The 22,834-nt window shown below is 48.5% G+C and overlaps 1 protein-coding gene across 1 annotated transcript; it reads right to left on the bottom strand.

The window, feature by feature from the left end:
• Positions 1-7,392: 7,392 nt before the first annotated feature.
• On the bottom strand, positions 7,393-22,542 carry SLC17A4 (solute carrier family 17 member 4). Its single transcript, XM_047103067.1, has 11 exons — positions 22,455-22,542; positions 14,961-15,166; positions 14,231-14,464; positions 14,048-14,135; positions 13,469-13,555; positions 11,904-12,022; positions 11,622-11,780; positions 9,672-9,804; positions 9,444-9,591; positions 8,505-8,595; positions 7,393-7,527 (listed from the first exon to the last, which is right to left on the bottom strand). The coding sequence occupies exons 1-11, from the start codon at positions 22,540-22,542 to the stop codon at positions 7,393-7,395; spliced, it is 1,488 nt and encodes a 495-aa protein (XP_046959023.1).
• Positions 22,543-22,834: the final 292 nt, after the last annotated feature.

Raw genomic sequence — 22,834 nt, 5'->3', positions numbered from 1 at the left:
CAGAAAAAGTCCGCAAGATAGCGTAGCATCAGCGTTTCAGGGATTATGGAAAACCACAACACACATCTGGCACCAGTCTTCACCCTCAACGACCTTGCCCCAGCACCAGCGAATGTGGCCGCCTTCCGGGTCTGCTGGGACCAGGTGGCTTCAACGGTCTCTACCAAATGTCCTTCCAGCAGTGGAACCGCTTTTCCCCACGTGGCCCGAGAACCTCACGGACCCCACTCTGTTCCTGGGGATTCGCCCTTCCCACCAGAGCACCGCCAGGTATGGAGCCGCGGAATTGCAGCCTTCACGCTCCCCTTGTTTACAGTCTTAATGGAATTTAAACCCTCTCCTTTCTCCCTTTTCAGTGTAGTCCCTGCGGCCATTTCCAATTTTCCACTTCTCTCCGGCTGCTTTTGGGGAGGGGTGCTTTTCCCGTATTCTACCCCCCCCCCCGTCTCTGTCCTCTCTCTGCATGCAAAAGCGGCTCCCTGCCCTCCGTGGCTTCTCCCCGCCCAAGTTCACCTCTCCGCACCGTGTACCTGCTGAGTTCTGTGGTTCAGGTTGTACAATTGTTGTGTTAATCCTCAGATCGGTTTTCTAGGTGTGCAGGATGGTTTAGTGTTGGTCTGGCTGCATTTCATGGACGCGAGACACACAAAAAACGTCCGTGTTGTTCTGCCATCTTGGCGCCTCCCCACACGACTGGGTTTGAATCACACCCTGAACGACCTCTGTGAGGTACTCTTACTTCTTCACTTCGGAATTTTACATCTGTTACACATTGCCGCCTACCCCAGTCTTCGATGTGACGTCGCACCCCCTGTTACAGAGTTAGTTACCATAAATTGGGCCAAATATAGATCCCAGAAAAGAGAACTAAGGGATACCCTTCTTCCTTCCAATGGACTGTGTTTACTGAAAGCAGTGACATTTTGGTGAGAGACGTCATATTCGCGATCAGCCTCTGGTGAAACACCTGTCCTCGCCTGGCATTTCCCCTCGCTTGGATAAAATGCGGACGGGGCGGGGTGGGTGGGGGGCGCCTGGGTTAGAGGCGTGTTTATACACAGCTCACATGTAGAAACACACCTGGGGGCCTTACGACCAGGCATCAGTCAGTGGCATTAGCTGTTTTACCGAGAAGCCCAGAAAATGTCCCTGCGTGTGGATGACACGTGGTGCCTCCCCCGTTGTTCCCCCAGGTGGGTCCCTTAGCGGGTACCCACTTTAGCACCTCGGCCACTTGTCCTTTCTGGCTTTCGTAACCAGGTAAAGCAGGCTTTCCGTCCAGCATACCAGGCAGCACTCGGCCAGTTGGCCCAGGAAACGGCAGTTCGTTCTTCGAAAGGACCAGGGATGCTTCTGAGCAGGGCCAGAGAACGCACGTCTCAGAGCGAAGTCTTTCTCTTCATTTTCTTAGTAACAGAGGAGTTACAAAAAAGCGGGAATTCGTTCCAGTACAAAAAGTGCGCCTTGTGATTGCTGTAGATAAGATGTACTTTTATTAGGGGGGCGCCTGGGTGGCGCAGTCGGTTAAGTGTCCGACTTCAGCCAGGTCACGATCTCGCGGTCCGGGAGTTCGAGCCCCGCGTCAGGCTCTGGGCTGATGGCTCGGAGCCTGGAGCCTGTTTCCGATTCTGTGTCTGCCTCTCTCTCTGCCCCTCCCCCGTTCATGCTCTGTCTCTCTCTGTCCCAAAAATAAACAAACGTTGAAAAAAAAATTAAAAAAAAAAAAAAAAGATGTACTTTTATTAGGGAAGGCAGCAGTCTGACCGCTGGGGCTCCAACCCCCGAGCTGAGCAGTGTTTCAGGATTCAGCACCCACGTTGAGCAAAGGATGGACGGCTTCATACTATGTGCCTGGCCCTCATGCTGTGTCGCAGTCGTTCACCACACCGTCCTGTTTCTTTTTACACTGGGAGGAGAGATGTGTATTGGATGCCCAGGATAACCTGTCACTGGGACAAGGGAGACAGCTTGAGAGAAATGTACTCAGTCAGTTGAGCGTCCGACTTCAGCTCAGGTCATGATCTCACCGTTGTTGAGTTCGAGCCCCGTGTCGGGCTCTGTGCTGACAGCTCGGAGCCTGGGGCCTGCTTCGGATTCTGTGTCTCCCTCTCTCTCTGCCCCTCCCCTACTCATGCTCTGTCTCTGTTTCAAAAATAAGTTAAGACCTTAATATATACATATATATATATATATATATATATATATACACAATATATACACACCCACACACACACTCAGCCAGACTATACCTTTGAACTGTGTTAAAGCCTTCTTCTGTCCTCCGGGTTCAGGGACTCAACAGTGACGTTTGTGTGCACTCTTTTCTTTCTCTACAAGACTTAGTGTCCAATAGAGCGCTGGTAGGGCCTGGGACTGATGTCCTCATTCAAGGGAAGAGGGACCAGCACAGGAGCTGGGTCTGAGGGGCGGTCCCCGACCCAGGAAGAAGATGGCCGTGCCTTCCGGGGGGGCCAGGCCCACCCACAGCCCGTGTGCATCTCTTTTGCACCATATAGTTCTGGTTCCACGTGTCGGGCCTGCATTTTCAACGCGGGTTTGTTTGTCTTCCCCTGTGCACCAGTTGCTTTGTGAACGACTGTCAAGCAAGCCAATAAGCAGTGCGAGAAAATACATTTTACTCCAAGATTTGGTGAAAGGACTCTTCTAGAATTTTCAACTTTCACTCCCGTGTGTTGTAGATGTGTGGGTTAGCGGAAAATGTGAGAAGGTTTCTGTACTTTATGCAAGCCCGTTTGGGGGGAAACTACACTTACTCGTCAGGCCCAGGGAGAAATCAAACTTCTTTTCAGGAACAACTCAAAGTGACAGATGAGGAGAAACCAGAAGAGGCCACGGAGGGAAAGGGGAGGAGTACGTATCGATGGGATGGCTCAGAAACCGATAAGAGACTCTGCCGTGGTGGGCACACGCCGTGATCCCCGCTGCTGAGAGCCTGGGACTGGCTTTCGATTGCTGGAGCTGCTGAGTGCAGACACCCGGTCCCCCACAACTCAACACCAGATGGGACGAGGAAAGGAATTCGTAGGCTTAGATAATTCTATGTTCTGGAAAACAAAGGAAATTAAAGAAAAATTGGGTCCTTTACCCTGTCAGTCATTTCTTGGCTAACTGGTCTCCCACACCCCCACGGGCCATTCCTTCCGTTCATGGAGTCATGCGGGGATTGAACACACACTCGCGTACACACACTCATTGACACTGTGTACGAGACACTGCGCCTGTGTTAAGGATATTATAAAATAATGTATGTCGTGGTCTGCAGTCAGGGGGGCCGGGGGGACAGTCCTAAAGGAAGGGGGCGGTGGGGGAGGAGCTCCGAGGTGCCCCAATGGAGGCGGCCACCCGCAGGGCGTCTTGGTGTCTCACAGGTCGCTTCCCCTTTTCTCAAAGGAGCATCGCCGACCTTTCACTTACCCACGTGCTGGAAGACAAGAGAAGCCACGTACCCCGACGACGGCCCCCTGGAGTCCTGCTAGTGAGCAGGGTGCAGTCTTGGGCCATCTGGCGAAAGGGCAGGAGCCACCCTCACACATCGCTCATCATCCACCCAGCTGGGCTTCCGGCCCCAGTGCTCCTCCCTTCCCCCAGCCTTTCCAGAAACCTGCCATTCACATGTGCTTTAGCAGAACCCATTTTTTTCTTTCAGCTTCATTCTGCCCCCAGGTTCTAAAGGTACTTGCTGTAAGCTCCTTTTTTTCTTTCTTTTTCTTTTTTTTTAAAGTTCATGTATTTATCTTGACAGAGAGAGTGTAACAGAGAGAGGGGGAGAGAGAATCCCAACCAGGCTCCACGCTGTCAGCACAGAGCCCGATGCGGGGCTCCATCCCATGAACCCTGAGATCATGACCTGAGCTGAAATCAAGAGTCAGATGCTCAACCGACTGAGCCCCCCGGGTGCCCCTGTAAGCTCCTTTCTCCATCCCCTGTCCTCCTGCTCCTGCCCCCTCGCCTCTCCCCTCCCCTCCACTGCCAGGCCTATCAGCACCCGACTGCCTGACCCCCCTCTTCCCACTGTCTGACCCCCTAACCTGCCCGTCCTACTGCCTGACCCCCTAACCTACCCATCCCCGCAGATGGCATGGGCGACTGCACTCCTTTCTGGAGCACGGGCTCTTGTCTTCCCTGTCTTAGCACCATAGTCTCTTGGTTCTCCTCTCATTCTAGTCGTTTCTTTTTTCCCCTTTTCTTAAAAAGACGAATTATCCCCCAGGCTGGCCATTCAGTGTTGGAGTTCTTTGAGGCTCCTTCTCAGGCTTTCCCTCCCTTGTGCCATCCTGTCCCCCAGCGCCCCCTCAGCCATGCTAAGCATTTCAAGCACTGCCTACATCAAGATGTTTGCTGTATTTCTGCCTGAAGCCAAGATCTCCTGCGTGAAGCCCAGACCTTCCTTCCTTCTTGTCATCCTCACTTGGGAATGAACTCTGTCTCAGAGGCATCTCCCTCCATCGGGTAGCAAACCAAGACCTCAGAGTCACCCCAGACACCTTCCGCTCCCGTTTAGTTCCCGAGTCTTGTCAGGCGTATCTCCTGTGGCAAACAGTCTGTTTACCCCGCACCACGTGAGCTTCCACCTCCGGGGCCCAGCGCTTGCCCCTGGATTACGCCGCGAACTCCTACTTCCGCCCGGTCCCTCGCGCGAAAACCTCGGAACCCTACGACCCTGATTACAGCCCTTCCCCTGACACCTCTCCTGTTGATTTCCAGATAAAAGACCAACGCGCTTCCCAGCCGCACGGTGTGTTCTCGCTCTACCCACGTCTCCAGCCTCCTCACAAACCACACGTCGCTCGTTCCCTGTACTCTGGATACTGGATTGCTCCCTCCTGCCACCAAACCTTTGCTGGTGCTGTGCCCTCTTCGTCGAGGGCCCTCCCCATCCACCTCCTGTATCTGTTCACTGTTGTCCTTCCAGCCCCAGCTCAGCTGAAACTGTGCGGCCGGGGGCCCTCCGTCACCCTCAGACCCACACATGTGCTCTGATCACCCGTGCTTGCGGCCGGTGTAGCCCCAGTTATTCCGTTTTCCACAGGCATTGTGCCATCCACTCTCCTGAGACACTGTCCTCCCCGAGGCTAGCTCTGACTTTGGTCTCGGCCATGCCCCCATGTTGTGCGTTCACTAATATTCATTTGGTGCTTAATGCTGTGGCTCTTGTTGATGGCCCCAGGACTGCCCACCACACACTCCCCGAATGTTTGGGATGGAGTCAAGCCTGCGTAGGGCTTAAACACAGGTTTTTGGAAGAAGCGTTAAGGTAGTGACATGATTCTTGACAGAGGCTCGCTGAGGGCAGGTAGGGTTCCGGCAGTCAGGGGAGCTGAGGGAGGGCACCGGAGACGGGTGTGGTGGCACGAACACGTGTTTGAGGGCACAGGAAGGAAACCAGGCAATGCCTATTCACTCAGATGTAAGGGATCTACCTGGATCCACAAACCAGTTGTGGGGCAGAGGTCCAGATGGCCGGAAAGGAGGTAGCTGCTGGGCGCGGAGTCTGAGGGAAGCCTGAGACTATACGCGTCACGGAAACGGCTCTGGTTCCAACGCCAGCGTCCGTAGGAAGCAAGTCATGGGGAGCGGTTGAAGTCTCCCACTGCCGTTCATCGCAGGCGCGTGCATTTCTCCGGTCACAGCGCAATCGGCCTTCATTGTCCTCTCCTCCTCGGTATTTTTCACCGGGGCGTCTTGCTTATGCGAAGCGTCAGAATGGCCCTGCGTCCCTCCTCCCTTGATGCGACACCGGCTTGACTGGCTCTTACCTCCTTGGCCTACGACTCTGCATCGCGTACCCCGTGGCTTCTGTTGTCTGGCCCTGCTGCTGCAGGTCGCTGTCGGGTTCATCTTCTGGAGGTTTGGACTCAGTTTCTCTTGTTCTTGCTCCCATGGTTCCAGCTTCCTGCTTCGTTAGGGGACACACTGTCCTCGGGCCCCTGATGCTTTTACCCAGATGACGAAAGGAGAATCGTTTCCATGCTCAGAACACTTGTGACACCAAAGGCGCGGGTTTTCCACACCAAGCGGTCCTCTAAGCCCCTGTGGGCCCCAGCGGGGCGTCCCACAACAGGATTCAACTCTGACGCTAACTACCTGGAATTAGCAGAGACCCCACTGGTTAAGAAAGGCTTGGTGCCACAAAGCTGCGCCCACCTTGGACACCAGTTAAGGTAGTGGGTGCCCGCGGTACCCACGCTTCTGTTTGACCGAGCTACGAGGTCGTGGGTTCCCGCGACCCCCTCCTCGGGTTTGAAAATTGGCTAGAATGATTCACAGAACTCGGGAAAACAGTTCACTTACTCTTACTGGTTTCTTAGACAGGACACAACCCAGGAACGGCCAAGTGGAGAAGCTGCTGAGGCGAGCAGTGTGGGCAGGGGCGCAGAGCTCCCGCGACCGTGCCAGGCGCCCCGCTTCTCCAGGGCGTCTGGACGCTCACCAGAGCAGGTGCTCTCGGAACCCCGTCGTTTAAGGTGTCCATAGAGGGTTTATTGCGCACGCATGATTGATGAAATGATTGGCAGCTGAGGAATAACTCGATCTCCAGGCCCTCTCCCCTCCCTGGAAGCAGGATGATGGAGCTGAAAGTTCTAACCTTCCATGGTGCCTTAGTGTCTCTGGAGACCAGCCCCATCCTGAAGCTCCCCGGCGCCCCCAGCTCCCAGCCATCCTGTTACAAGACCAGAGACACCCTCATCACTCCACAGAGTCCAAGGGTCTTAGAAGCTCTTTTGGGAACCAGGGACTGGGTCCAGATACTATGACAACAGGTGCTTCTATCATGTCTATCACTGGAGGAATTCCTAATCTGAAATTCTGGAGATCTGTGCCAGAGAGCGGGGGCAGAGGCAAAATACGTATTTTAAAATTTTTTTTTTAAATTTATTTATTTTTGACAGAGACAGAGTGTGAGCATGAGCTGGGGAGGGGCAGAGAGAGAGGGAGACACCGAATCCCAAGCAGGCTGCAGGCTCTGAGCTGTCAGCACAGAGCCCGACGTGGGGCTCGAACTCACGAAGTGTGAGATCATGACCTGGGCCGAAGTCAGACGTTCAACCGACTGAGCCACGCAGGCACCTCCGCAATTACATATTTTTTCTTATGTTGCGATAATAGAGGAAAGAGTGCAGAATGCTAGAAATGCAGATACACCAATGCTTTCAGGAGCTCACAGTTAAATAACGAGCCTTTCCCTACCCGCCCCTGAACGATCCACGAGTGGAACCTTCAGTCCTACACAGCCGAGGTCTCTGAGAAATTACTGGAAACAAAGTCAATTCAAATTGAATGGCTAACCAGTCAAGCAGGTGCTTAAGAGGGAATGCCCACGAGGGCAAACAATGAATGGCTGAGCATTAGGATCTCGGGCATCCGGTTTGCTCAGAAATGAGTGAGTGTCTGCTCTGTGGCCCAGTCCTGGACCTCTGCTTGCCCGAAGATCAGGTAGAAGACCAGGCCTGATACGTTCACAGAAGCTGAAATCAAGAAGACATTTCTCCAGCCAAACTCGGAATCCTGGAAGCAGGAGGCAACAAATTGTCAGCGGTCTCCTAGCCCTTGGCCCTCCGAGTCAGGAAGGCTCTGGCACGCGTCCTCCTCCCTACCCCCACCCCCGCCTCTGTGGGCTTCCTGGTCTAGAAGACACAAGTCATTTCCTGTGCCTTGGCCTCTCCCTCTGCTGGGACATTCCTCCCCCCAGATAGCCATTTGGCTCCCTTGTCTGCTTCTAGTCTTTACTTAAATGTTACTTTCCAGTGAGTCCTTCCACAACCACCCTTTTTAAAACTGCAGTCCTGCCCCTTCTGATGTACCCTGTTCTCCTCTCCTGTGTTATTCTTCTCTGAGCACTTGGCCACTGTTCCATACGCTGTATGTTTTACTTATATCATTAGTTTTTTGTCGGCCACAACAAGCTTCACCAGAGCAGGGACTTCTGTTTGCTTTATTCCCTGAAACAGTGCGCGGCATGTGCTAATGTTGAATTAATGAATGGATGAATGAATGAAGGCATAACAAGGGAAACAAATTCAGTTTGAGAATATCCATATTAAAAACCACTGTTGGTCAGCGACTGGAAGGGAAGCCCCTCAATCACAGGCACACCAGAACGGTTGGCCGCTGTATACGTGGCAAGCGGTGCCGTGAATATTGCTAGAAATTTTGATGATGAGCATGAAAGGCTCATCTTCTAAGGATTCTTAAAGCCTAAACTCCCAAAACTGAGCATTCTTCATCACTCCACACCCTCAACATGGTAATTGCCCAGCGTGAGTTGAGCCTAGGGTTAGATCACGAGGGGGTTAGGTCACGAGGGGGTTAGATCACGAGGGGGTTAGATCACGAGGGGGTTAGATCACAAGGGGGCTCAGGACTCTAGAGCTTTAAGTTGAGCCACGTTGAGGAGGGGACAAAAATGTCTTCAGCCTGACTTCTGCTGAGTGACCTCTACGGGTTTCTCTTACGCATATTTTCACCAGAGCGTTTGACCTCACCTGACTCATTATAAATCCAGCAAGAGTGGAAGAAATGGCTCCCGATGCATGAGCAAAGACTTGTGATAGTCCCTTGAGAAAGCCAGTGTACCTGAGACAGAAAAGAATGTCCCAGCATAAGCAAACTGTTAATCTCTGCTTACTAGCTGCAACCCTGTGCTCATCTCTGGGGATGCCTGGGGCTGACCCTGGGTCCAAGCTGAGTGAAACGTGGTCCAAGCTGGCTCAAACCCACGAATGGGCTCAGTAGAAGCCCGTGTGAGGGTCTGAGACTCCCCAGGGCAAGCTGTACGAACCGGTCAACATGGTGGATACAAAACGTCCAGATGGATGGTTTGCACCACGTTTGTGTGTTCTCTCAGTCTCTCAGGAACCTGATCCTGCGGCCCTGTCTTGGGGTAAAAAAGATGCCTCACTGGGCTAGACCAAAGCCTCTGCCTTGTGTCATGGTGGTTAGGTGTCTAAAACTGGCATGTGTTGTGACCGGGAAAGGGTCCCGGGAGCTACAGGTGCACGTCCCAGCCATCTTCCACACCACCTCTAGGAGAGGCCCGTGTTTCGCTTGCTATCCCTTTATTCAAGCTTGATCTCTATTAAAGCTTTATGTGAGCCTTACGGGCCCTCCAGGGATCCACCCCTGTGTGACTGCAGCGTTTCCTGACAGAGAGCTTGGTGTGAGTCCCCCCCCCGCCACCTCCACCCCTGGTTGAGCGGTGAGTGTGGCCACTGCCTCCCCCTGTTCTCCACTTGGAAAACTAAGTTCCCAGGGGCTGACTAGCCTTGGGTCCCTTCCAGGAATTATTTGCACGTAGGGCTGTCACTAACATCTCCTGTGAGCTGTCACATATATTGCTGGCATCTAACTGGTGCGTCAGAGCGAGTTTAGGGCCGTTGGGCCTGAACTGAGCTTCTGGGAGGATGAGGCCGAGGGGTTCCTACCGAGGAGCGATGTCCAAGAAGTTAACAAAAGCGCCTACTTGGCAGAAAGTGTTGGTGGTGAAAGACAGTGCCAACAAGGCCATGGTGGCGCTCAGGCTGGATCTGGTCCAGTGCAGGGACACGAGGGCTGCAGCTGGGATGAGAACCCCTGCAGCGGGACAGGCACAGAGAGAAGTAAAGCAACTGTCCTGAGCCTCCCGCATCCAACCCCGTCCCCTTCGTCCTTACCTATGGCGGTGAACAGTTTCCTGATGCTCATGAGTCGGAGGAGTTTTCTGGAGAGAAGGAAATCTGCCAGTAGACCTCCGAAGATAGTGCAGATAAAGGCAGCCACCAACAGCAGGGATGTGAGGATCCCACTCTGAGGACCAGAGAGAAGTGAGCAGCGTGCCTCACTTCCCACACCGCAACACAGATTGACAAGGTGGCTTGTCCACATCTGTAGCTTTTTTCTTTTTTCTTTTTTTAAATGTTTGTTTATTTTTGAGAGAGAAGAGGAGACAGAGTGGGAACAGGAGAGGGAAGAGAGAGAGGGAGACACAGAATCTGAAGCAGGCTCTGGGCTCCAAGCTGTTGGCACAGAGCCCGACATGGGGCTTGAACCCACGAACTGCGAAATCATGACCCAAGCTGAAGTTGGACGCTTAACCGACTGAGCCACCCAGGCGCTTCCCCCCCCCTTTTTAAAAATTTTTTTTAATGTCTTAGCTTTTCTTTATATACATATCATCTTTAATACAAATTTCATGTTGCTGGACTGAGCCAACCCAATTCCAGTGCCTGAGGAAAAACATGCATGTAGTTCAATTTGAAAAAAAAAAAGTAATGTTCTCTTTACGTGTAAAGGTCACCTGGAAATAGGTTTTAAAAAGAACAAAACCCAATAGAAAAATAGGCAAAGGATAGGAACAGTTTACAGGGATGGAAAAATAAGTGACTCCTGAACCTATTAAAAGATATCTGACCTCAAAGTAAAACAAAAACAAAAAGCTGTCAGAGTGCCATTTTTCATGGATCAAACTAGCAAAAATCCAACAGTTTTTTTGACGTGATCAATGGTGATTGCTGTAGGTAATCAGGTACTTGCAAATATTCCCAGTGTCCTGTGGGGGCAATTTGACAATAGCTATAAACGTTTATGCAGGGCACCTGGGTGGCTCAGTCGGTTAAGGGTCCGACTTCGGATCAGGTCATGATCTCCCAGTTCATGAGTTCGAGCCCCGCATCGGGCTCTGTGCTGACAGTGTGGAACCTGCTTGGGAGTCTCTCTCTCTCTCTCTCTCTCTCTCTCTCTGTCCCCCCCCTTTCTGCTCCTCCCCCACTTGTGCACATGCACACTCTCTCTCTCCAAATAAATAAGTAAACTTAAAAAAAATGTATTTCAGGGGCGCCTGGGTGGCTCAGTCGGTTAAGCATCCAATGTCGGCTCAGGGCACCATGTTGCAGTTCGTGAGTTCGAGCCCTGCATAGGGCTCTGTGCTGACAGCTCAGAGCCTGGAGCCTGTTTCAGATTCTGTGTCTCCCTCTCTCTCTGCCCCTCCCCTGCTTGCACTCTGTCTCTCTCTGTCTCTCAAAAATAAAAACATTTTTTTAAAAAAGGCGTCCATGTTATAGGAATTGAAAGGCTCCTGCCAGACTATCTCAGCATCTGTTCATTTTGTGAACAGAGAGCTGGACACATGTGCACTTTTCTCTTTATGTGTCACACTTGAATAAAAAACATTTGTTAAAGAACGTTACCTTTAAGTTTCTGGCAGAAGGCTTATTTGGAACTTTATGTCCTGTTAATAATCCCTCGTCTTCAGCATTTGTCGTTAAGCCTCCCCGTGGAGCCTTCTTCTCCGAGGCAGAACTTGTTTTGTTACCCCTTTATTGTTTGTGCTGCCAGCAGGGTGCCTTGTTTGCAAATGTTGATCGTTTTGAACATAACATAAGGGACATAGGTCCCTTAAGAATTACGATATCCTCTGAACGTCAAGCTTACTTAGAACCATACCAGCCTTCCCCAAAAAGCCGTAGATCACAGTGAGATGAATCAGAATTCAAGTGAACAGGGTTGCATTTCCTACACAAAAGTCCCAGGCTCACTTCCTTGGATGTTGTGGCCATGAGCGGGACAGAGATTTACGTAACGAAGCATTTAAACAGGAGAACAGAATGGGCTTTCTCTGTACTTACGTCTCTGAGGTTAGCTTGAAGTACGGTGCTGAAGTATGTTGGTGTGTAGTCCATAAAAAAAAAACTCCAGAATTCAGTGAAATGAAAGATTAAAATGGCCCAAAGTGGTAGGGATCTGACCATAGCCTTAATGGGCAGAGACCAGGCTGGTGAAGAGTCCTGGAAGAAAGCATCTCTCAATACCCTGCCATCAGAAGACAAGAGCTTTGTGCTGATGCCCTCCCCACCCGTGAGCCACCCAGACGGACCCAGGGAAATGGCAGAGAAGTTCATTCAGTGCACCTGCTGAGCCAGTGAACGCATGATGTATTCCTTCTCACCAGTGCTGATAAACGGATGATTTATGGGGTCGTCATAAAAAAGAGGAAACCAGAGAAAAGAACAGGCACAGCCAATTCCACCTAGGAAGAGGGTCCGGTTAGCCCTGGTTGCGAGTTGTTTCAGTTTGACACCACACTGAGAGGATTGCTGCAGTTGACAGAATGACTGTCCCCAAGATTCCACTCCTCCCTGCATCCACACCCTCCTGCGTGGCCCTGTCATTGGTGGAGGGTGCTTCCCCACCACTTACACACACATGATGACACCGTTGGACAACCCGGCCTGATGAGTGTTGAGTGGAAATAAAATTGATCTTAACACTTTCTCTTTTAGGGTCTTAAAGTCTCGATGGCTCTTTTTACTTGCTAGCTTGTCTTTTACACATTTTTCCACAAAGGCACTGTGAGGAGTTACCATAGAGTGTAGAAATATCATACAGGCATTCTGCTTGGTTTTGAGAATAGAAGAGTAAGTACAAAGGTACAATTTTGCCATCAAGGAACTTGAAACCAAGCAGGGAGGAGCAGATACAAAAATGACCGCTGTCATACATCGAGAACGGAGGAAGTCCACAAATACTGTACTGAGTTCCTGCTTTGTAGGTACTGCTTACTATTTCTGAAAATCTTGAGCAGAGTTAGCCTCTCATTGCTTGACTCATTTTTGTAACCTGCCCTTTGAAGTGTCTATGACAAAGCCTTTGGAGGTTGACAAGCTATCGTAACCAATCTTCACACACTAGTGAATATATATTTTTTTCTAGTGAATATATGGACCTGATGGTACAGGCACCCTTGATCTAAGAGTCTTCTCCTCGAACGGAAGCACCCTTGGGGCTCAGTGATCTTACAAGAATCACACGGTTTACAGGTGGGGTTTCAGAGAACATTTTAAAAAGCCAAACACAAGCATTAGCTGAGAGCAGCCCAGCAGATCCCAACCAGGGCGAGGGGGAAGGCAGTATTTTGAAGTAGTAGAATATTGCTTCTGGAATCATCCATGTGTCTTTGGAAGCTTCTGCAGCTTCTCTGAGGGCAGTACAGCCACTCTTGAGCCTCACATGGTCTGCCCTGTCCTGCAGGTTCTACTGGTTGATTCTCTACGCCAATTGGCATTTTGTGGTTAGGTCACAGTCTCATAATTTTCTGGTTGTGATAGTAGGAGAATTTTAAAAGATGAATTAAATAAACGTAACTAAAAACATAATCCCACCAAGATAACATTTCCAACATCTTATAATAGAAACCTCTCTGGGGTTCTTTGTGGGTTCGGTCTAGAAGCAGGATGGACTGTTATGATGCCTGTAAAGTCATTGGTTTTTCTAGCTCCACATTCAGGCTACTGAGATTTAAATGTCATTTTGCGAGATTCATAACGTGATTATCTGTGAGCATTATCCACTTTAGTTATACAAATATTCCTATCTATCAGGATTTGGTTAACCATAGATGACTCACATCACGAAAATCATGCCCAGCATTCTCTGTCGTGATACAAAATCCCAAATATGAAAAGCCCCCACTCACCAAAGATATAGAAGATATAAGGCCACCCTATGGTCTGGCAGAGGAAACCACCGATGAGGAAAATGATGAAGGATCCCAGCAGTTGCCCTGAACAGAAGATGTGAGGATGTTCTGAGTGTGAGTCAGGCTTGGGACTCTGTGTGCTTCCTCCAGACGGACCCCTTCCCAGAGCTGAGTTGCACAGCGATTAAAGTTATGAGCGGCGAACCAGACTACCTTGGTTCAAATCCTGCTCCTTCACTCAGGAGCTGTGTGATGTTGGACAAGTTGGACAAGTTGGATGTTGGACTAGTCTATTTGTATCTCAGATTCCCTTCTGTGTGAAATGGAAATAATGACGTACAGCTGAATTGTAAGATTGTTCCAAGGCTAAAATGACATTTACATGTGCAAAGCACTTACAACCGTGGTTGGTACGCAGTTGGCAACCAGTTATGATTTGAAAAAAGATACTGCAGGGTAGTAGTGCTTGAGAGCAAGGAGACAGGGTAGTTGGACTATAAAGTCTTGGCTTCTGTCCATAGGCCATTGCAGAGTACTCTTAGTGCATATGAGCTGAGAATTTGAGGCATCCATTACCTGATATGGCAATGTTGATGAGCTGACTCTTTTCCAGTGGGGGAGCCCACTTCACCCAAATTGTATACTGACTTGTTAATACCATACCCTGGAAAAAAAAAAAAGTCCCATTCTTGGCTATCTGAGGTCATTTGGGAACCTATCTGTATTCCACTTATACTTACTTAGAAAGCATCTTGGTACCTGGGCTATGCCTTGAACTATCCGAATGACAACGAGGAAGGCCACTCCAGCATCAGCTGCCAGTGGGATGAAGAAGGTCAAGACCGAGGAAAGAAACAGACCAACACCAACCAAGTACTTCGCTCCATATATTCCAGACATGTAGCCAATAGGGATTGGAGCCAAGAAGGAGCCATAGTTGAGAGAGCTGAGAATGATCCCCTGCATATCAGGACTCCAGTCATACGTAGGGGCCTGGGTGACAAAGAGAATCTCACTGTTTATCTTTGGCCACCTCTCTCCAGTGCCTCCAGTCTGCCAAGTTCATTAGGAAAACCCAAGCATATGCCCAAGGTACTCTTTGCCTTTACACAGTTTCCCTGGTTACACAGTTAATGACCAACCAAGACCTAAGAGATCCCTTAAAGAGAGAAAGGCTACAAAGAAAAAGCATGCTAGGCAAGGTGATTTTTAAAATCTGCGAAGGAAGAAAGCAAAAGTAACATAAATCTGTGGAACTTAATTGTTTGTGTGGTGGTTTTCGTCCTTGTAGGGGAAAAACGTGTGTCCGCTAACGAGTAGAATGATATCCTGCGTGCTTAGTCCCTGGTTGCAGCGTTAGACACAGTAGAGATATAATCTGCTTAGCGATACAGTATGTTTGTGTGTAATACACTTCGTCGAACATAGTAGGTGCTTAATAAGTAAATAACCCTTTAGGTCGAACGGTGCAGAGTCTCATTAAACTTACCATTGGCTTAAATTCTTTTAGAGTTTCACTCCAGCTGTCCTGGGGGGCGGTGGGAGGCCTCTCTGTGGAGGTGTTGGATGGGCCAGCCAGGGCTGTGTTGTTCACCATAGCTGGGATGGCTATGCTCAGGTTCATTTGTTGGGTGAAAATCGAAAAATTGCAGAGATGCGCGATGAGGGCCAGCCCGTGTCGGACTGAACAAAAGCCTGAGGTGGGGGGCACAGAAAGTCTTATCATTGGGGTGCTTTTCTCCCGCCTTTCGTAAGTCTGGAAAGGGGAGAAGATTGCAGTCTGTCTGTGAGGCAGAAACAGAGAGAGAGCAGGGGTTCCTCTGTAGGTGTCTGGTGGACACCTGTCCCTCCCCGCCCCCCAGGGGGTGAGGGGGTCAGGAACCTCCTCAGAACCATTACTTGAGCGGAGACTTGAAGAAGGTGTGGAACTGGCCAGAGCAAGTGTTAGGAAAGTTTTCCCGACGGCTCTGGGATGAGCTCATGAGAGAGGCTGGAAAGAAGTGGGATTGGGGGGTGCCTGGGGGGCTCAGTCAGTTGAGCATCCGACTTTGGCTCAGATGATGATCTCATGGTTCGTGAGTTCGAGCCCCTCATGGGGCTCTGTGCTATCAGCACGGAGCCTACTTCAGATCCTCTGTCCCCCACTCCTGCCTCTCTCTCTCTCTCTCTCTCTCTCTCTCTCTCTCAAAAATAAACATTTAAGAAGAAGAAGTGAGATTGGACAAAGAACTGGCTAGAAGCCGTGGTTGATGGGATACAGATAGTAAGAGCAGGAGTTTTTGGAAATGACTCCCAAGTGCCCCACCCTGTTACCAGAGAACTCGGCTGATTAACGGGTTAGGGGAAGGGAGGAGACGAAATTTGAAAGGTAGGCTAGGTTGGATGTCAGAAGCATGTAACTTCATCTCGAAACTATAATTGAGGCTCACGTAAAATGTGCCAGTGATCCATGGGGGCTCTGGGGCTGTCCCTGGGGTTGAGTCCAGATGCATTAGTTTGGCAGCAGCTAGAAGGATCCATCGGCTGGCCCTGTAGAGAATCTCAGAGATACAATATGTGGCCCTGTCCTCAAGGCACGTGGGTGCCCCCTTTCCTGGCTCCTGGCAAACACGCTCCAGATGGCCAGCCCCATCTCCTGCTGTGTGGGGATCCTCCTGGTGGGTTCCAGGGGTGGACAGACAGATCAACAGGTGTAACTCAGGGGGCATTTAGTTGAGACTCTCCCCTCCCCCATCCACAGGAATTGACGTTGGCGTTTTGAGAACATCATATAGATAGGGCAGATCAGATTGAGAGGGATGGCCACTCGTGTAGCATGTCTGCTCCTAGTCAACGTAGCGATGGCTCCCTGGGGATTCAAGTCTTTTTGTCTGCTCCAGGGTGAGATTTTACAGCTCTCTTCAGTTTACGTCCCACCCAGGTTTCTTAACATACTTTTTATTGTTTCCAGAGCAGTCCTTTCTTTTCCCTGTCATTCTCACATTTTCTTCCTTTGAGTTGAGAGCAGAAAACCAATCCTATGTACGTGTTAAGTACTAATAATAGAAAAAAATAGGTGATTATGGTTGTCATGTTTACCATTTATTTCATTCTCTTGGGTAATCTATTCACTGGCAGTTTCTAAACTGTTAAATAGAAGCAGAGAGAGCGGCCACTCCTGTCCTATCTGGATTTCTGGGGAATGTTTCACACATCACACTGTTAAGTAGGCTGGTGGGACTTGTCCTTTCATTGCATGAAGCTATCCTGGTCCTGTTTCTCATTACTTTTATGTGACTGCATGAGTTTTATGAAATGTATTTGAATCATACAGTCAGGATACCCAGATCTGCTCTAGTAACAGCTGTGTGCTCCCGGGCAAGTTCCTGAACTATCTGTAGCCTCAGTATTCCACCTGTAAAATGGGGCTAATGATAGAACCTACCTCAAGGTCCTGAGTGAGAATTGAGTTTATGTAAGTTCATTATAATTATTTATTAATAGCATTTGGCTCTCCTTACTTTCTTGAATTGATCTCTTCCTAATAGGATGTTTTAATGAAAACACATGACTTATTTTGCAAATGTTTTGGCTAGAATTTTATGTTAGCGTATATAATTGAATTTGGGTGAATGTTACTGTGAATAATTGTGGGGGTGTAATTTTTGACATGCTAGTTTTATAAAGAAAGTTAGTTTTAGGCTTTCCATCTCAACCTGTGACCTGAAGTATTTTAGGTGAATAGCCATTTTGTTTTGTCTTAATATACTTTTTATTTTAGAACAGTTTTAGACTTAACAAAATTACTGAATTTCTGTACACCTCACACCCATTTTCCTCTTTTGCGAACTTTTTTTTTTTTTTTTTTTTAGAGAGAGAGAGAGAGAGAAAAATCTTAAGCAGGCTCCATGCTGAGCGCAAAGCCTGACGTGGGGCTCAATCCCATGACCCTGAGATCATGACCTGAGCCGAAATCAAGAGTCAGTGCTCAACTGAGTCACCCCGGGGCTCCTGTTACAAACATCTTCTATTGCTCTGGTGCATTTGTCACACTTGATTGACCTACTGTGATGTGTTGTTATTAGCTACAGTCTACACTTTATTCAGACTTCTTGGTTTTTACCTGATGTCTGTGTTCTGTTCCAGAATTGCATTCAGGATAGCATAGTACATTTAATCATCACATGTCCTCGGCATATGTATGGCTATGACAGTTTCTCAGACTTTCTTTTCTGATGACCTTCAGGATCTTGAAGAACAGTGGTCAGATAGTGTATAGAACGTCCCTCGACTGGGATTTGTCTGATACGTTTTCATGACTGGACTAAGGCAACGTGTGTTTGAGAGGAAGGCTGCCATTCTCTTCACGTATCGAGGGTCCATACTATCAACATGACTTATCACTGCTGATATTAGCCTTGAATCACCTGGTTTGAGGTAGTGTCAGGTTTCTCCACTGGGAAGTTACCCCTGTGTTCTCCCTTTCCAGACTGTCCTCTGGAAGAAGTCACACGCACAGTCCACACTGAAGCAGTGAGGAAATACACTTAAGGTGTAGCATCTACATAAATATTTGTTATTTCTTCAGCCCTGGATACATAGACATTTCCTGTTCCGTAAAATCTCACTGAATTTTTCTAGCGAAACCACCAAGATCTACTTTGTTTTAAAAGGGTTAACTTTTTTTGGGGCGCCTGGGTGGCGCAGTCGGTTAAGCGTCCGACTTCAGCCAGGTCACGATCTCGCGGTCCGGGAGTTCGAGCCCCGCGTCGGGCTCTGGGCCGATGGCTCAGAGCCTGGAGCCTATTTCCGATTCTGTGTCTCCCTCTCTCTCTGCCCCTCCCCCGTTCATGCTCTGTCTCTCTCTGTCCTAAAAATAAATAAACGTTGAAAAAAAAAAATTTTTAAAAGGGTTAACTTTTCAACAACTTGCTTCACTTCTTACATGGTTTTTTGACATGAATGAGTTTTCTTAATGCAAATTGATAAATTCTATTTTCATAGAAAGTATGGATATTATCTGCTTTCCCTGTAACTAACACCTTATGTATTTTAAATGCCTCGTCTCCTTTGTCCCCACCATCAGTTATGTTGAATCTGTCTGCCTGATCGATCTGAGTTATGAATTGTTTCACTGCGGCGAATGGCATCTGCTCTCAAAGGATCAGCTCTTGTACGTAGATTTCATCGCGATTTCCTTCATGATTCGCATTCACTTTTTCTACATTTGAGTTGTCTGTTCTGTTTTTCCATGTACTTTCCTTGAAGTTGTAGACTCAGTGAACTGGATGCGTAATGAAGTTGCTTTCATCTATTCTTAGACAATCTTCATTGTCTTCCCTTCTTCCTGCCGATCATTTTTTGATCCACTTGACTTGCTACCCCTCTGCGTCCTCTGTGACTTTTTTAAGCCTTGGCTCTGTGTCACTGATTCGATTTTCTGTAGTGATGATTTCTTTCCTTGCTGCAGCTAATTCCTTTTTAACTCTGAAGTAATGTATTTTCCTCTTCAGTTTCCTTTCACATCTACGTGGGGTTCTTCCTTCACATTCTTCTATTGATTTGCTGCCTACTGTCTAAGCTTCTTCCTATTCTTGAGAACTGAAATTAGGAATGAAAACAGTCCTCAGTGTCCCCATATAAAATCAGCACAGCAGTGTGATATAATGGTTAGCAATCAGACCACTGGGGTTGAAATCCAGATGATGCCTCTTTGTGCCTTGATGACTTAAATCTTACTTCCTCTGTGCTTGAATTCTGGCTCCTGTACAATGGTGACGATGCTAGTAACACCTTCCTTGAAGGGTTGTTGCAAGGATTCGGTGAATTAATCTGTATAAAGTGCTCAGAACAGTGTCTGGCTCACAGCATGCACTCATTATGCGACGATCGCTCTTTTATCTGATACATTTCTTTTTATTCCTTTCTGTGCTAAAGTATTCACATGGGTCCCTTGTGCTTCGTCTCTGCAGTCTTGGGCCATAAGGGTCAATCATTTGTGATTTCGTGCCCGTGTGTTGAAACCTTTGCAATGGGCCACCTTTGTGGTCTGAGGCCCCGTTGTCATGTGATGGTAACAGTGCATGTGTGAGTGGGAAGATGGCATCTTGCATTTCTTTCACCAGTTCAAGGGAAGTAATTTCTCTTCCATTAAAAACATTTTTTAAAAAATGTTTATTTATATTTGAGAGAGAGGGAGAGAGCAGAGACGGGGAGGAGCAGAGCAAGAGGGAGGCAGAATCCGAAGCAGGCTCCAGGCGCCCAGCTGTCAGCACAGAGCCCGACACGGGGCTCGAACCCATGAACTGTGAGATCATGACCTGAGCCGAAGTCAAACACCTAACCGACTGAGCCCCCCAGGTGCCCCACGACTCTTCCATTTTAATTTTGCGATGACCTGGTAGATTTTGAGGACAAGTCTCCCAAATGTCCCAGTTAATTTCTGCCATCACGCATGTTTTCCCTTGGTCTGTTGTACTGGCTCGAGATGCTAAGATACCAGTGTTTAGAAAGATGGGTGAGCTGTGGAGGGGTAGACATCAGGATGGGGGCCCATGGGAGCTTCACCCCATATCCCAGCGCTGCAGACTCGCCCTGCTGCTGGTGGTCTACTGGCCTCTAGACACTGCCGTTCGGAGCTAGGAAGCATGAGCCAAGGCTTCAGTGTCCCCCTGTCTTTCTGTGTCACTGTACCATGCTCCAAGGACAAGAGTTTGGTCAGCTCTTGACATCCTCTCTCAATATCATCTAGAATGTATTAAACCAATCCACAAGTCTTAGCTTTTGTAGTGTGTGGTAGGGACAGTTCCCTAGTTTTGTGGGGTTTTTTTTAGATTTGTTTTTAATGCTTATTTATTTTTGAGAGAGAGAGAGAGAGAGAGAGAGAGAGCGCGCGTGAGTGGGGGAAGGGCAGAGAGAGAGGGAGACACAGAATCTGAAGCAGGCTCCAGGCTCTGAGCTGTCAGCACTGTGAGATCATGATGTGAGCTGACGTTGGACGTCTGAGCCACCCAGGCACCCAGGCACCCAGGCTGAGCCACCCAGGCACCCCGGAACAGTTCCCTAGTTTTAACCTAGATGGAGATACTTTCTCAAGTGGTGGGCTTGTTTATTTCTGTGACTTTCAGAAAGGGATGTGATTGTAGACTGGCCTTTGAGTGACATTCTTTCCATGGGCTGGGGCTCTTTCCACGTGGGCTCTCGATGGGGAGGAAGGAAGCTATGCCTGATGCTGTTTGTGAAGATTCTCACTCCATCCTTGCCTTGCCAAGTTCTCCACAGTAACAGAGAGACAGATACCTGAAAATGGCAGCCCTCAATCTACCATGCGAACAGGATTCCAACAAGGAGGGTGTTCTGGCAAGGTTTGGAAAGGTGGACGGTGAGAAGCCATGATGCCATGAGGCAGCTACAGGCCCATGTATGAGGGTTGTTGATGGTAGACATGGGATTTCTGCCTGTGATGTTTGGGTGTCCCCTTGAAAATCACCCACTCAGGGCTGCACATGGTCATCAGAGTGATGCATTATTATTAGTCCTCAGCAGAGGACTAAGCAAAATGGTAGGGCGGATGTCCTAGGAGACTGTAGAAGAAACCAGGAAGGTCAGCTATGAGTGTCACCACTGCCAAAAAGTGGGCTGAGCCAGGAACACTGTGTGAGAGCTGATGATCATCAACTCTGTATAAAGTTTATGTAGTGTTGACTGTGTGCCAGGCATTGTTCTAAATGGGTTACACATTATAACTAATTTAATCCTCGTTAAATTGTGATGTGAGGTACACACTATTATTTTGTCTTTACAGATAAGGAAACGGAAACACACAAAGTTCAAGTAACTTCCCTAAGGTCACACAGCTCATAAATGGCAAAATCAGGATTGCAAACGTGGGAAATGTTTATACACAAGTTCTTTATATTTCTGATGTTGGTGAGAGAGAGTTAGGATAGGAGAATTTGGCCGAGGGTATTGTCCTCTAGACTCTTAAGTGTTTAGAAGTGGATGAGGTCTTAGGGATGCAAGAGTCGAGCTCTCCCATTTTGCAGATGAGGAAGCTAAGGCAATGGAATAGTATTCGTTCCAGGTCAAGTGGCTCATAGTTAACTGTAGATGGGGTATGAGAAGGCACCTGTCCTGATTTCTTCTTCGATGGGTAAGATGCAGAGAATCCTCTTGTCCTTCAGATATGCCCACTTCCCAGCAGACACCCTGGCCGAAATGTTGAGTATTGTGAAGCATCCCATCTTGGTTAGTGCTTTACTTTTCAAAAGCATTGTCTTCTTTTTAAGTTTATTTATGTATTTTGAGAGCAAGAGAGAGAGAGTGTGTGCACACACGTGGGGAGGGGCAGAAAGAGGGAGAGACAGAATCCCAAGCAGGCTCTTTGCCATCAGTGCAGAGCCCGAGGTGGGGCTCGAACTCACAAACCGTGAGATCGTGACCTGAGCCGAGATCAAGCATAGAGCTTAACCCACTGAACCACCCAGGCACTCCCTCAAAGACATTATCTTATGAAAAGCTTATATCTGTAAGAAAATTAATGAATCACACAGCTCTTGAGTCATTAGAAATTTAGAGTAAAATAAGGTGTTCAACAGTTCTTCTGAGTGAGAAGCTCTTGGTCGTGCTTTAGACAACATGGAAGATGGAAAGCGACTTCTCGGATACGGTGGAAAGGAAAAGCCTTCTCTCTTTGAGGCAGGTGTGGATCTATATGGGCAGAGAGATCTAGTGGGATGCTCCTCAGTTTAGAATCGGAAAAACCAAGACTGGTCTCCATGTTTTCTACTTAGCATCTGTTCTGAATTTTTATTTATCTGTAAATCATGTCTTGATACCTACCTGTCCCATGTACCTTCAAGGTTTCTTGCAAGAAGTGAAATAATTCTCAGTAAAAAATGCTTTATAGCTGTCTGGAGTCCTTGGCAATTGGTGGTAGCAAGAAGACGCTGAGTATCACCAACAGGGAAGTCAAGGTGACACAGATCCAAGTACGTGAACTTACCTTTCCTGGAGGTTTGCGCTTGAGCCATATTGAAATTGCCATCACTGGAAATATGTCCCATTGCCTCAGCTTCTGCTCTGGTAGACATTTTGGTTGTCTTCTCCCAGGACTGGTGTTCACCTCCTGAAATAAAAGAACACAAAAGCAAATACAGGGTGACACGTGTCCAACATCACACATGACAGTGCCCCAATTCTAAGAAGGAGGAGGAAATATTTGGTGGGAAAGGTGCTAGACCAGGGTTCAGGAGACCTGATGTGTTGTCCAGACTCTATCAGTAGGCAAATGTGTGGCCTTGGAAAGGTCACAGTTACCCTGGTGTTAGTCTCTGCGTCTCAAAAATGAAGGGTCCGGTATGGGTTGCCTTAATGGGTCATAAC

The sequence above is a fragment of the Lynx rufus genome, unplaced genomic scaffold, assembly GCF_022079265.1.
Source record: "Lynx rufus isolate CCGP_SWC_20201006 ecotype Redwood Valley unplaced genomic scaffold, mLynRuf1.p SCAF_6, whole genome shotgun sequence".
Taxonomy (NCBI): Eukaryota; Metazoa; Chordata; class Mammalia; order Carnivora; family Felidae; genus Lynx; species Lynx rufus.
The sequence above is the reverse complement of the archived record's forward strand: the minus strand, read 5'-3'. Positions and strand labels throughout refer to the sequence as shown.

Coding starts and splice junctions, on each gene's coding strand:
- SLC17A4 (XM_047103067.1), bottom strand. CDS start 22,542: ATGTCTACCAGAGCAGAAGCTGAGGCAATGGGACATATTTCCAGTGAT. Junction 14,465..14,960: donor TAAAAGAATTTAAGCCAATG/GTAAGTTTAATG, acceptor TTTGTCACCCAG/GCCCCTACGTATGACTGGAG. Junction 9,592..9,671: donor GAAACTGTTCACCGCCATAG/GTAAGGACGAAG, acceptor GTCCCGCTGCAG/GGGTTCTCATCCCAGCTGCA.